General features: G+C 43.5%; 1 protein-coding gene across 1 annotated transcript; it reads left to right on the top strand.

The window, feature by feature from the left end:
* Positions 1 to 797: 797 nt before the first annotated feature.
* cdc27 (cell division cycle 27) lies at positions 798 to 12,217 on the top strand. The gene is made up of 20 exons (XM_089019100.1): positions 798 to 926; positions 1,927 to 2,002; positions 2,181 to 2,328; positions 2,407 to 2,532; positions 2,603 to 2,700; positions 2,793 to 2,938; positions 4,298 to 4,518; positions 4,593 to 4,692; positions 4,779 to 4,888; positions 5,720 to 5,819; positions 7,575 to 7,755; positions 7,832 to 8,004; positions 9,311 to 9,463; positions 9,537 to 9,617; positions 9,785 to 9,912; positions 9,990 to 10,107; positions 10,824 to 10,952; positions 11,550 to 11,624; positions 11,700 to 11,829; positions 11,910 to 12,217. Exons 1-20 carry the CDS (start codon positions 900 to 902, stop codon positions 11,999 to 12,001), a joined length of 2,412 nt encoding a protein of 803 aa, XP_088875226.1. The 5' UTR covers positions 798 to 899; the 3' UTR covers positions 12,002 to 12,217.
* The last annotated feature ends 1,669 nt before the right edge of the window (positions 12,218 to 13,886 follow it).

A 13,886-nucleotide genomic window follows, 5' to 3' on the forward strand; every position in this document is an offset into this window, starting at 1 on the left:
AAGTCGATGAACAGCATTCTGACGTAGGAGTCTCTGGTCTCCAGGTGGGTGAGCGCTGTGCTAGGGTTGAGCCATTTGCGGCTCACTTGAAATGAAAGATGGTGGAGGCTCATGCAACAATGGTTGATCTGCTCGCTTTTTTATGCCAGAACCATTTTACTGTACAACTGGGAGAATGGTGTACATTGTGCAGTGGTTCCTCGCTATATTGCAATGACAGTATATCTTAGTTCCTAATCAAAGATTTATAGTGTTTGGGGGCGGTGAGGTATAGGCAAGCAATCGTCTCATACACAGACCGACCTAAATACAAATAAATTAACATGACAATAATGCACACTTTGACCATGCCTGGATGGCACTGATTAGTAAACACAATGTAACAGGGCAGATTAGAATAGGTGAAGACAAAAATCATACAAGCAACATGGCGCTCAGGAAAACAAGCCAGAATATAAATAAATAAATAATACATTTTATGTGAAACAAAACAAAATCGACTGTAAACTAAGTTAAACACAGATCATAAAAAATGTAACTTTACCCAACTAACATTTCGAAAGAATAAACGCAATTTAGTATTGTAAAAAGTTTAAATGTGTGTCTGTGGGGTCTGTTCGAAGTAAAATATTTTAATATATTTATTTATATATGTATTGTGCCCCGTTTGGTAATCTTAATTGTCCATCCTTGATCGAGTCTAAATCCTGGTCCAGACAGTCGACGTTCGTTCCTCTACTACCCACTAGAGGGCGCCAATGACTTTCTTTTGCTTTTCTTCTCACTTCCGGTCTGCTCGGCATTCTTCGGCTGACTTCGGCCGCTAACGGTCGGAATGTTCAAATCCTGCCGCAGCCATAGGTGAAGAAGAAAGAAACAGTGTGAAAGACAACGACGGAATGACGGTGCTGCAGGAGCCCGTCCAGGTAAGAACAAACTACACTTTTTCCTTGCCCGTTCCGACTGGACCGGGTGGACGATCGCTCGAGGCCTGCCGCTGGTCTTCCGAGTCCCGGCGACCTCAGCTGTCGCTTCAGTCCGCCCGAGGGTGCGCGTTCTCGGGCCGCACGGCCACAGGCCTCCCGTCGCCCCAACAACTGCGAGGGGGCTGTTTGTTTAGCTTTTAAGTGGTCTTTTGCGTATTTCCATCTGGACCAAGTGTCGCGAAGGTCAAGCGCCAATGTTTGCGGTCCAAGATTTCCAAATGTTTCACGGCTGAAGGAATCGCGTTGACTAGAGAGTCTGAGGAATAAATTAAGGACTAGTCATTCGAGTTGACGTTCACATTGCAAGCGAACAAATAACCACAGAACGAGGGACAACACGATGAAAGATCGGTTCATGGATTTTCTTTTTTCAAATGTTTGATTTGACACCGACTAGAGTTGCTAATGCAGTTGCTCTGCTAACTGTTGTCGTCGCAGCTAACGCGTCGAAAAGCATTTGAGCACCCTGGCATGCTCAGATCATTTGCAAGTGTTGATGACAGTTGTTGAGTTTTGTAACACGGTGGGCGATTTTGGGATAGCGACCAGGAGAATTTTAGTTTGGCCTCAATACCGGCGATCATCACGATCCACGTTAGCATTACAGCAAGCGGCTGCTTAGCCTCCTTGTAAAAAAAGAGGCAGCGTTTCATTACAATTTTCATCACGACATTTCACCAAGTCTGTGAAATAATCATGGATGGTGAACATTGCCAATTATTCATCCTCGACATGAGAATTTGCTGCATCCTATAGACCTTGTTGACGCAGACCTGCTTTAGATAAGTGGCAACTTATCATCCTTGCAATGTTGTTGTCGGATGTGTAAGACAACCGTGGTGTTATCATCCCGCGTGATGACATCACTCTCTCGTACTTGTTTGATTCTGGTTGAATGAATCAAAATGATAATTATAAATAAACGTGTGCTTGCATCCAGGCTGCAGTGTGGCAAGCTCTCAACCACTATGCCTACTTGGATGCCGTTTTCCTTGCCGAGAGACTCTACGCCGAAGGTAAATTTGGCCGCGTGTGTGTGTGTGTGTGTGTGTGTGTGTGTGTGTGTGTGTGTGTGTGTGTGTGTGTGTGTGTGTGTGTGTGTGTGTGTGTGTGTGTGTGTGAGAGAGAGAGAGAGTTAGTGAGAGAGAGTGAGAGAGAGAGAGATACTCACCCCATGTCATTTGTGTGGGCTAGTGAGGTCTGAAGAGGCGCTGTACCTTTTGGCGACATGTTACTACCGCTCTGGGAAGCCTTACAAGGCGTACCGGCTGCTGAAGGCTCACAGTTCGTCCACGCCACAGGTGCGCTTCCTGTTGGCTAAGTGCTGCGTGGAGCTCAGCAAGTAAGTAACGCCAAGGGAGTAAACCAAAGGGTCGAGTCCGAGAGGGCGTCTGGTGTGACGGCAACTTTATTGTGTCAGGTTAGCAGAGGGTGAGCAGGTATTGATCGGCGGTGTGCTTAATAAACAAAAGAGTCAAGATGATCTGGTGACAGAATTTGGCGACTCTGCGTCCTTCACGCTGTCTCTGCTGGGACACATTTACTGGTGAGGTGATGTGTGACTTTGCACTGGCTTTAGCCTCTTGTCTCACCTTTCTGTCTGTGTTGGCGAGCAGCAAGACAGATCGTGCCACTAAAGGTGCTGAATGCTTCCAGAGAAGTTTGTCACTCAACCCGTTCCTGTGGTCACCTTTCCAGAACCTTTGTCTCCTAGGTAACGCCTTCCCACCCCAACACCACAGCAGAGTCCCTTGGCACAGTTGTGCTTCCGCTCTTTTCTCATTGAACTGTTTTGAACTATTTCAGGAGACAAAGCAGATGCAGATCAAGTCTTCAGATTGTCCTCTTTACAGCATTGCTCAGTAGCCCCGCCTCCCACTTCTGCGAGCCCAGCACAGAACCCCTCGCATCGCCTGGACACGGCCTTCATGGAGACGCCGCAACACACACTGGTAGTTCTCAATTTTCCTTCACATCATTGCTTAAGATCGTGTGCAATGTCCAAATATTGATATCACCGTCACAAATGGTGCTACAGTAATCCCTCGTTTATCGCGGTTTATGTGGACCGGGACCACCCGCAAAACACGGAAAATCGTGATGGAGCGAACCCTATATGGATTGGTAAATATACTTGTGTATGAGTACAAAGAAATATTTATAAGGCCATATTTAGTGGAACACAGTACAGGACATGAATTAAAAAAAGCACAGTAAATGTTTGTAGTACAGTACAAAACTAGTCTGGTGTGGCCAAATGTAACCGATGTTTTTAAGTACTGAACTAATATTTGGTTTTGGGCATTTACAGAACAGTAATGCCTCAAAATGGATGAATAAATAAAAAATAACAAGAGTAAATCTAATGAACGCTGTATGCCGCTCTCTGTAAAACTGTTGTTTTACGGTCATGTCCTGTCATGACTTTCGCTGTCATTTTCGGCCTTTTTTTAGGTTCGAAAAAAGTCTGCGATGCATCAAGGGCCACGGTAATCGAACCGCAAAGTAGCAAAGGATTACTGTATTTTGAAATAAGGCTGAGATTTGCTCAATACGGTACCTTGTATCGATACTCGCTCGTCCATGTTAACTCATTCACTGCCAGACGTGCAAAAATGTGTCCACTCCAGTGCCAAGGTATTTGTCATTTTCACTCAAATTCCAGGAGCCACAGAATATTGAGTTTTAGGATTGCATAAATATTCAATTCAGCGTGAGAAACCCTAGACTCTCTTCTTTCATGAGAAAAGAAGAGTTAATTCCTAAGTTATATGTGTCTGTATTTATCTGAGCTTGAAATGGGGGCGGCTGTCTAAAATACAATGCAATACATACATAACGGTTTATATCGTGCTTTAATAACAGCTGAACCTGTAACAAAGTGCGAACATGGAAATAAAGAGAAATGCTGCCACCTCGCGAGAAGAACAAAAACCTGTACGAATTCGGGAATAGCGCTCTACGTCATATTTTCAATTCCCGAACAAAATCTTTAATAACAAACTATTATCAAAATTAGTGATAGTAACCTGAAACCTCATGAAGCAGTGAGGCTTTCCATCCGAAACGGTTAGCTTCTGGACCAAAGGGGCTATTGCGCCCTCATGTGGAAAATAAATGTCAGAATCAGAAAACCTTTATTCGTCCCACAATGGGGAAATTTGCAGTACACAGCAGCAATTTGAATGCCGTGATTAAAATGATACCATGGATTTTTATTTTTTTCGGCACACGTCACTGATCAAAATACCCTTTGTTTTTATCTTCGCTAGCTTCATACTCAACTTGTACTTTCTTTTTCCATTTCTTAGGAGTTAAATCGTTTGAATTTAGAATCTTCGAATGGAAAGCAGACATCGGATTTGTCGCATTCCTACATCGACTCGTCCCTCATCTCGCCGGAGACCGGTTCCCTGTTGGGAAATCCCGTCTCCCTCGCGTCGGCCGGCTCCTTGTTAGCCAAACAGAACAAGCCCAAAAGTGGGCGGAGTTTACTGGGAGGACCCAATTCGCTCAGCCCGCTCACACCGAGGTGCGTTCCCGTCCGTGTTCATGCACGCGCTTTCTCTCGCCGTTCCTTCATGCCGTTTGTGTTTCTGTGAGTAGCTTTGGCATCTTGCCGCTGGACCCCAGCCCCGGTGACCCGGCATATCTGCAGAACTATTCGTCCAGCATGGAAACTCAATCCACGGCTTCTAGCAAGAAGGTAGCCTGCTTGATTGACGCTGTCCACTGGATGTCTCCGCTTCCTCATTTTGATGAATCGATCTCCCTCTTTTGTGGTCTTGTCAGTCGGTATCCAGGATCAGTCAATCCAAGTCAGTGTTTAGTCAGAGCGGGAATAGTCGCGACGTCCTCCCCATTCCCTTTAACCCTTCGCAGACATCGGCCCCTCACACCAGGTAGCCGCCATTTTGTCTTTTGCCTCTTTGGGAAAAGTAGTATACAGTGATACCTTGGCTTACGAACACTTTAGCTAACGAACTTTTTGCTTTACGGACGTTAAATTCGCGAGAATATAATCTTGGCATACAAACTGTTTTTCGGGAAACACACGGTGCGCCACAATGAGTGATGTGTCGTTCGAACGTGCCGGTTATTGGAGCTCCTGAAATGGCAGCCGGACTTTTTTTCCTCTATTCCCTGCCCCCAGTTAAAACCGCACGTGATTGGTCAAGATCCGTGGTAGAGGAGGGAGGGGACACACGCAGCAGGATACACGCAGCAGGATACACGCAGCAGTGAGCGGGGGCAGGGGTTAGTTTATTTTTTTAATTGCAATACCATAGCACATTTAATATACATAAAATAAGGTATATTGTGTGTAGTTTTAAGGCTTATTTAGTAGAAAATTATGTTTTATGGGGACCTGGGAACGGATTATTCTAATTTTAATGGTTTCCTATGGAAAATTAATGTTTGGAATACACACTTTTCGCGTGACACACACTTTCTGGGAACCAATTACTTCGTAAGCCAAGGTATCACTGTATATTCATATACAGTAAAGTCTCGTTATATCGATATCGGATATATCGATAGTCCCGGTTATATCGATACTATTTCTATGCACGCACGGAGAAACTTACATGCAAACAGGGTCGGATATATCGATAGTCCCGGTTATATCGATATTTTTTCGGACTCCCTTGAATATCGATATAACGAGACTTTACTGTATAATATTTGGAAAACCTTTTTCATTCAGGTAACGTGTTTTTTTCTTGTCACAGTGGTTCCCCTCAGGTGCTCAGTCCCAGCATGTCAGCTCCTCCCAACGTTCAGCCTCGAAGAAGCTCCCGACTCTTCACTAGCGCCAGTTCCACTGCCAAGGTAGCGTACACTCGGGAGACCTTGATCTTTGCCGCCGAAACGGCAAGCGAGGGTTGCCATTTTTTGGCCCTTTTGGGGTTGTGGGGTCGATTTCTGAACTCATTCAATGCCAAACGATGTGCAAAAATGTGTCCCCTCCAGTGCCAGGCTTTTTGTCATTGTCACTGGAATTCCAGGATCCACAGAATATTGAGTTTTAGGAGTACATAAACATTCAATACAGCGTTAGAAACCTTAGACTGTCTTCTTTCATCAGAATAAAATAGTTACTGTATTTTTCCGTTTATAAGGCATACCGTAGTATAAGGCGCACCCCCAGTGAATGGTGTATATTCAAACTTTTTCCATATATAAGGTGCACTAGTGTATAAGTCAATGGATGCTACAGCTTCGTGTTTGCTTTCAACATTTAGCTTGTAGTAGACGTGCACATTCCACTATGACGTCCCTGATCCACTGCTGAAAAGGATGCTTTGGTCCTCTCCTCTTTCATGTAGAACTGCTTCATGTCACAAAGAGGGTACAGTAAGTGCTGAAGAATTAATGCCTCTGTGTCTTTGTGTTGTCATATTATTTGTTATTTAGTTTTTTGTTTTTGTTTTTTTGACTTCAAGTTGGGGCTGTGAGAATGGCTGCCTTTCCAGCAGCTCCTGTATTTTGTTTTTCTACTAAAGCTAAATGTTGAAAGCAAACACTAAACTGTAGCATCCATTGACAAAAAGAGATTGTCTCACATCTCTTGTCCCACGTGAATCCATTTCAATTCCAAGCCGCGACAGTTCCACATACGCATCGACGCTCTGCGCTGACGCTCCTTTCTTCTCATCGCAAGCTCATACAACAGCTAAAGCCTTAACAAAGCGCTAACATGGACAAAAGGCAAATGCTGCCCCCTCGTGGAAGAGAAAAAAAACATTGCCAGAGGTCTGACCTGGTCCTTACCGACACTCCCGCAAGAAAAACCAAAACCCAAACAAATTTGGCAATGGCGCTCCACGTCACACTTTTCAATTCCCAATAAATTCGGGAATGGCAGCGAATGATGATACCTTAAAGGACAACCGACGTCTCCGGACAAGTTGTGTCCAGAATTTGTAAAATGGCTTCAAATGACTTCTACTGAGCGTATTTGACAAAGATTCCACGGCATATAGCTATATTTTACGTTTTAAGACTCGCACTGAATATTCAGGAAGTCTTGTTTTTGAGTTGGTGACGAGTCCGTATGTGACGTCACTAAAGGACCGCCTCTGACCGTAAAAAAAAACGCATTCTCGCGGTCCTTCCATCATGTCAATGTATTTTGCTGTACTTGTTTGGTCCGGGGACCTCATGTTGCACCCAAAAGCCGCCAGAAGTGGGCGTCCAAGCGCCAATATAAGGAATTTATCAGCCTGTGGAAACTGAGGTTGCCACAGGAGGTCGCCATTTTGTGCCTCGCAGCTCACTAAGTCATTTTTATTGGTGTTTTGCATTTGACTAAAAATATCATACTGCGTGTTTTGGGTATTTTAGATGCCATAAAACGTTTTTCTGATGTCAGTTAAAAAACAAAAAAGTGACGTCGGTTGGCCTTTAAAACCATATCATGTTCAGTTATTGTTGAATGTGAATTCCGCTGGGTCCAGCGGTGAATGTTGATCAGTGACAAAGCTTTTTAAAACCATTTCTCATCAGTCTGATGGATAAAATGACTTGGGATAAGTGACAGTGAAGGAGTCATTCTGAGGAAAGACTTGAATTTTGGCCCGGCAGGAAAACAGCAAGAAGTTAAAGATGAAGTTCCCCACCAAGATCCCCAACAGAAAAACCAAATGTAAATCCACCAAGACGTCAAACAACAGCAACTTGAACGAGAGTCTGGACATCCTCCGCCTCGATCCGGGTCTGACTCTGGCCGACGCCAAGGTGCCGCAGCACCAGAGAGCCGTCGCAGGTAACGCCCGCTCGGAAATCGTCGGCGGCATCGGCGGAAACGTTCCAGCGAATTTGTTTTTCTGCCACGTATCCAGACGGCGTGTTGGCGTTGCTTCGGGAGCTTGGGCGCGGCTACCAGGCGCTGTGCTCGTACAACTGTCGGGAAGCCATCGCCATCCTCACCTCCCTCCCGCCGCAGCACTACAACACGGGTTGGGTCCTGACGCACATCGGCCGGGCCTACTTCGAGCTGGCCGAGTACACGCAGGTAAGAAGTGCTCGAATGGGGGTCGCACAACTGGCTTAGTCGGTATTTGAAATGGAGACGAGTAGCACATGGCGGGGAAAGTTTCTCAATATTATAAAATATATTGTCGTTGAAATATCCATTTGCGTAAATGGATAACTAACACTTTGGAATAAAAGGACACATTTGTGTTTTGTTTTTTTCAATGGATCTACCGTATTTTCCGCACTATATGGCTCACCGGATGATAAATGATGATTCCATGGATAACGTATTTTATAACTTGTTACAAAATATAAATTGCAAAATCGTATAATGTGTGGTATTTCCTGCATTTTTTTAGCTCAAAATTATTCATGGGTTTTATCAGAGTTCATCACAATACAATAATAAATCAACCATGTGTCTGTCTTTAACCCATTCACTGCCAGACGATGTGCAAATATGTGTCCACTCCAATGCCAGGGTTTTTGTCATTTTCACTCAAATTGCAGTGCCCACAGAATATTGAGTTTTCGGACTACATCAACAATCAATGCAGCATAAGAAACCTTAGACTCTCTTCTTTCATCGGAAAAAAAGAGTTAATTCTTAAGTTATCTGAGCTTGAAATGGGGGCGGTTGTGCAAAATACAATAGAAACATTGATTTATATAATGCTTTAACAAAGACTTTTAGGGGTTTTCATGGAATATTTTGGCCTTAAAAATTTCAGAAATAAATTGAATTTTTTTTTGTGAGACACTAAATACAAAAACAAGCACAAAAAAAGCGCCAAACTTTCCATTTCTATAAATCAAATTTTTGGAGATTACTCATCTTTCTTTTTTAAAACTGGTGTGTTCTTTAGGGGTTTTCATTAAAATGTTTGGCCTTAAAATTTTCATAAATAAATAAACAAAATATTTTGGGACACGAAATACGAAAAAAAACTCTGCAAAATTTTCTATTTCTCTAAATATAATTTTCAGAGATTACCAATCTTCCTTCTTTAAAACGGTTATGTTCCTTCGGGGTTTTCATGGAATATTTTAGCCTTACAATTTTCAGAAAGAAACATTTTTGAGACACTAAATGTAAAAACAAACAAACAAATTCTATTGCCAAAAAACAGAAAATGATAAATGAAAAATTGTGCCTGGTAAAGTAATTTAAAGAGGGTCATTTTTTGAAGAAATGTGAGGCCTTTGGGTGCGCCTTATAGTGCGGAAAATACAGTAGATTTCTTTTGTCTTTAGCTTGGAAAGAATATTCTGTCAATCCTGTTTATGTGGAGCGGAAAGGTGCTTTGGAAATTGAATTGAACGCCTCGTTGTTGCGTGAATAGGCGGAGCGTCTGTTCAGCGAGGTGCGCAGGATGGAATCGTACCGGGTGGAGGGCATGGAGATCTACTCCACCACCTTATGGCACCTGCAAAAAGACGTCGCCCTGTCCGCTTTGTCCAAAGACCTGACGGACATGGACAAGAACTGCCCCGAGGTGCCTCTCGTCTCATCCATCCCCCTTCAAAGAGATTTCAGTGTCGTCATCCACGCTCTCCTGTTCTTTGCAGGCTTGGTGTGTCGCGGGAAACTGCTTCAGCTTGCAGAGGGAGCACGACATTGCCATTAAATTCTTTCAGAGAGCCATCCAGGTGAGCCCTCGTCGCCGCGGTTACGGTTGCTTGATGGCATCTGAAAACGGGTGAGGCAAAAAATGGAGTCCTCGGCCAATCAGACTCCAGCTCCTGAGGCCTTCCATACCTCCCTCTTTGGCAGCCGTTTTGCTTTCATAACACCTTTTGGCGTGCGTCCCATTCAGGTGGACCCCAGCTTCGCCTACGCGTACACGCTACTGGGGCACGAATTCGTCATGACCGAGGAGCTGGAGCGAGCGCTCGCTTGCTTCCGCAACGCCATCCGAGTCAGCAATCGACACTACAACGCGTGGTACGGAAAAGCATCCCGCATCGTATGGTTGCGCCGCACCAAAAGTCAACTAGCGAAACCCTTTTGTGCCGCGGCAGGTACGGTCTGGGGATGATCTACTTCAAGCAGGAGAAGTTCAACTTGGCGGAAATCCACTTCAGGAAAGCACTCAGCATCAACCCTCAGAGCTCCGTGCTGCTCTGCCACGTCGGAGTCGTATGTTTGGCCATCTCCTCTACCTTTTTTTGTTTAATCTCCTCTCATCGGTATAGTGCTTAAATCTTGATCCAATGTCCAAAGAGGCCTCAACCATGCGTCTGTCTTTAACTCATTCCCTGCCAAACCATGTGCAAAAATGTGTCCACTCCAGTGCCAGGGTTTTTGTTATTTTCACTCAAATTCCAGGATACACAGAATCTTGTATAATATTATTGTATAATAATAATAATACATTTAATTTCTAAGCGCCTTTCAAAACTATCAAGGACACTTTTAGGACTACATAAACATTCAATAGAGCATAAGAAACCTTAGACACTCTTCTTTCATCAAAAAAAAAAGTTAATTCCTAAATGATATGGGTCTGAAGTTATACGAGCTTGAAATGAGGGCAGCTGTACAAAATACAATGCAATACAAACATATTGGTTTATATAGCGCTTTAACTGCAGCTCAAGCTGTAACAAAGCACTAACATGGAAAAGGGGGAAGTGCTGCCCCCTTGTGGAAGGGGAAAAAATGTTAGAGGCCATGGTCAGCGCTATATAGGCAACCAAACAGGAAAAAAACAAAACGCGGACAATTGAGGAACAGCGCTCTACGTCTTATTTTCAATTCCTGAAAAAAAATTGGGAATGGCAGTGAATGAGTTAACAAGTATTGTCAAGAAGGAGACAGCCACTGTGTCCAAACTCTTGTGGAAACGATTGCAGGTGCAGCACGCGTTGAAGAACTCTGACGCTGCTCTAGAGACGTTGAACAAAGCGATTGGGATCGACCCGAAGAATCCTCTCTGCAAGTTTCACCGCGCATCCATTCTCTTTGCCAATGACAAGTACAAGGTGAGCAGAATACAAGACCGCGGTGTTAGCGGGATGTTCAAGTGTCAAGCCAGAAATAGCATTTCAACGCGCAAAAATTGATGTTTTTTTTTTCTGTGGCTCCTCTACGATATTTGGCACTGGTGTTCATTTGCGGTAAAAGTGAAAATAATGGCGTCCAAATTATTATTATTATTATTATTACTTTATTTTTTTGGTGGGTTCTTGTTGCTTATGGAGTTCACTCAACTCTCAATGTTAAGAAGAGGCGGGCTTAAATGTACAAACTCTGATCACGGTGCCATTGCTGTGCTTTAGCGAAGATAAACTGATAATGTTGATCCATAATCTTAAAGGACAACCGACACCATTTTTTTTGTTTCCTAACTAACGTCAGAAAAACGTTTTATAGCATCTAAAATACCCAAAACATGCAGGCTGATATTTTTAGTCAAATGTAAAACACCAATAAAAATGAGTTAAAGTGTCCCAAAACTAATTCAAAATGACCTCTGAGAAAATCCCCAGTTTTGAGCTGATTTGTGGCAGATTTTGGACACTTTAACTCATTTTTATTGTTGTTTTGCATTTGACTAAAATTATCACTTGTCCATGCAGGCAGCACTTCAAGAACTGGAGGAGTTGAAGCAGATCGTCCCCAAAGAGTCACTGGTTTATTTTCTCATTGGGAAGGTAGGATTAAAACATGTTTTGATTTCTTGAGCGTGTTGTAAATCATGGGTCACGCGTGTTCGTTTTGCGTGTCAGGTGTACAAGAAACTGGGTCAGACTCACCTGGCGCTCATGAACTTCAGCTGGGCGATGGATCTGGACCCCAAAGGAGCCAACAACCAGATCAAAGAAGCCATCGATAAAAGATACTTGCCCGAAGATGAAGGTACGCCACATTATCATCATCAACATCATCATCATGATCAAGATGGCCGTTGTGATGACATCATCACCATTGCGTTCCAGCCGCGGTGGAGGTGGACGACAGCCAGGATAGCAGCGTAATGACAGACGCGGATGACTCGCTGCTTCACACGGCCGAAAGTGACGTTCTTTAACCCCGCCGCGTTCTCGCGTGCATCCCCTCTTGTGTTGCGATTGGATGAAACAGACTGTGCTGCTGTTAAGCCCCGCCCCCCCTCCTGTTGTCATTCAGCACAATCTCTGATACCAGGGGTGGGATTTTTTTCCCCTTGTTTATTTTATTGTTCTTTTTATCATAGTACTGGAATTGAGTCAATAAATGTACCATCCAAACGTAACAGCGCTCCACTTCATTTTTAAAAACCTCACATTGAACACGTTTCTTTAGCTTTTGTTCTGTTTGGAAGTATCACTCGCTTCCTTCATGTGAAAGAAGAATAGTAATATTTGGATGTCCTTCCCTTTGGGAGTCGAGAATGAATGAACGCGCTTCACACTTGGTCATGGGGAAACATCCCTCAATGTTATGATGTTGATCATGACAACTCCTCTTCCTGATAGTATCAAAACACATATTTAAATTTTTTGGGGCTAAAATTGCTTACAGGGCGGCCCGGTAGTCGAGTGGTTAGCACACTGGCTTCACAGTGCAGAGGTCGCCGGTTCGCGTCCCGGTCCGGCCTCCCTGTGTGGAGTTTGCATGTTCTCCCCGGACCCGCGTGGGTTTTCTCCAGGTCCTCCGGTTTCCTCCCACACTCCAAAAACATGCATGGCAGGCAGATTGACCACTCCAAATTGTCCCTAGGTGTGAGTGTGAGAGTGACTGTTGTATGTCTTTGTGTGCCCTGCGATTGGCTGGCAACCAATTCAGGGTGTCCCCCGCCTCGTGCCCGAAGACAGCTGAGATAGGCTCCAGCAACCCCCGCGACCCTAATGAGGAATAAGCGGTACGGAAAATGAGATGAGATGAGAGATGAGAAATTGCTTACTATACATGATTTTTTTTTTTCATGCTAAAAACATCTGTGGTACATATGGTCATACATGGTCGTATTTTTCAGGTCCAAACCCCCGACTATTCATGGTCGTTTCTTTTGGCTAAAAATGGCTTATTATACATGCTCTTTTTTTATGCAAAAAAACGCCTTACTAACGTGGTCGTTTTTTTCAGCTAAAAAAACCTTACTATACATGGTTGTTTTTTTTGGGCTAAAAACGCCTGACTATACATGGTCATTTTTGAGGGGGCTAAAAACGCCTTAGTATACATGGTCGTTTTTTTCGGCTAAAAACGCCTTACTATACATGGTCGTTTTTTTCAGCTAAAAAAACCTTACTATACATGGTTGTTTTTTTTTTTGGCTAAAAACGCCTGACTATACATGGTCATTTTTGAGGGGGCTAAAAACACCTTACTATACATGGTCGTTTTTTAGGCTAAAACACCTTACTATACATGGTCGTTTTTTTCGGCTAAAAACGCCTAACTATACATGGTCGTTTTTTCCGGCTAAAACGCCTTACTATACATGGTCGTTTTTTTCGGCTAAAAACGCCTTAGTATACATGGTGGTTTTTTTCGGCTAAAAACGCCTTACTATACATGGTCGTTTTTTAGGCTAAAAACACCTTACTATACATGGTCGTTTTTTTCGGCTAAAAACGCCTAACTATACATGGTCGTTTTTTCCGGCTAAAAACGCCTTACTATACATGGTCGTTTTTTTCGGCTAAAAACGCCTTAGTATACATGGTCGTTTTTTTTGGGCTAAAAACGCCTTAGTATACATGGTCGTTTTTTTCGGCTAAAAACGCCTTAGTATACATGGTCGTTTTTTTCGGCTAAAAACGCCTTACTATACATGGTCGTTTTTTTCAGCTAAAAAAACCTTACTATACATGGTTGTTTTTTTTTTGGCTAAAAACGCCTGACTATACATGGTCATTTTTGAGGGGGCTAAAAACACCTTACTATACATGGTCGTTTTTTAGGCTAAAACGCCTTACTATACATGGTCG

Source organism: Hippocampus bargibanti, linkage group LG17 (assembly GCF_051943395.1).
Source record: "Hippocampus bargibanti isolate YZ-2025 linkage group LG17, ASM5194339v1, whole genome shotgun sequence".
Classification (NCBI taxonomy): Eukaryota; Metazoa; Chordata; class Actinopteri; order Syngnathiformes; family Syngnathidae; genus Hippocampus; species Hippocampus bargibanti.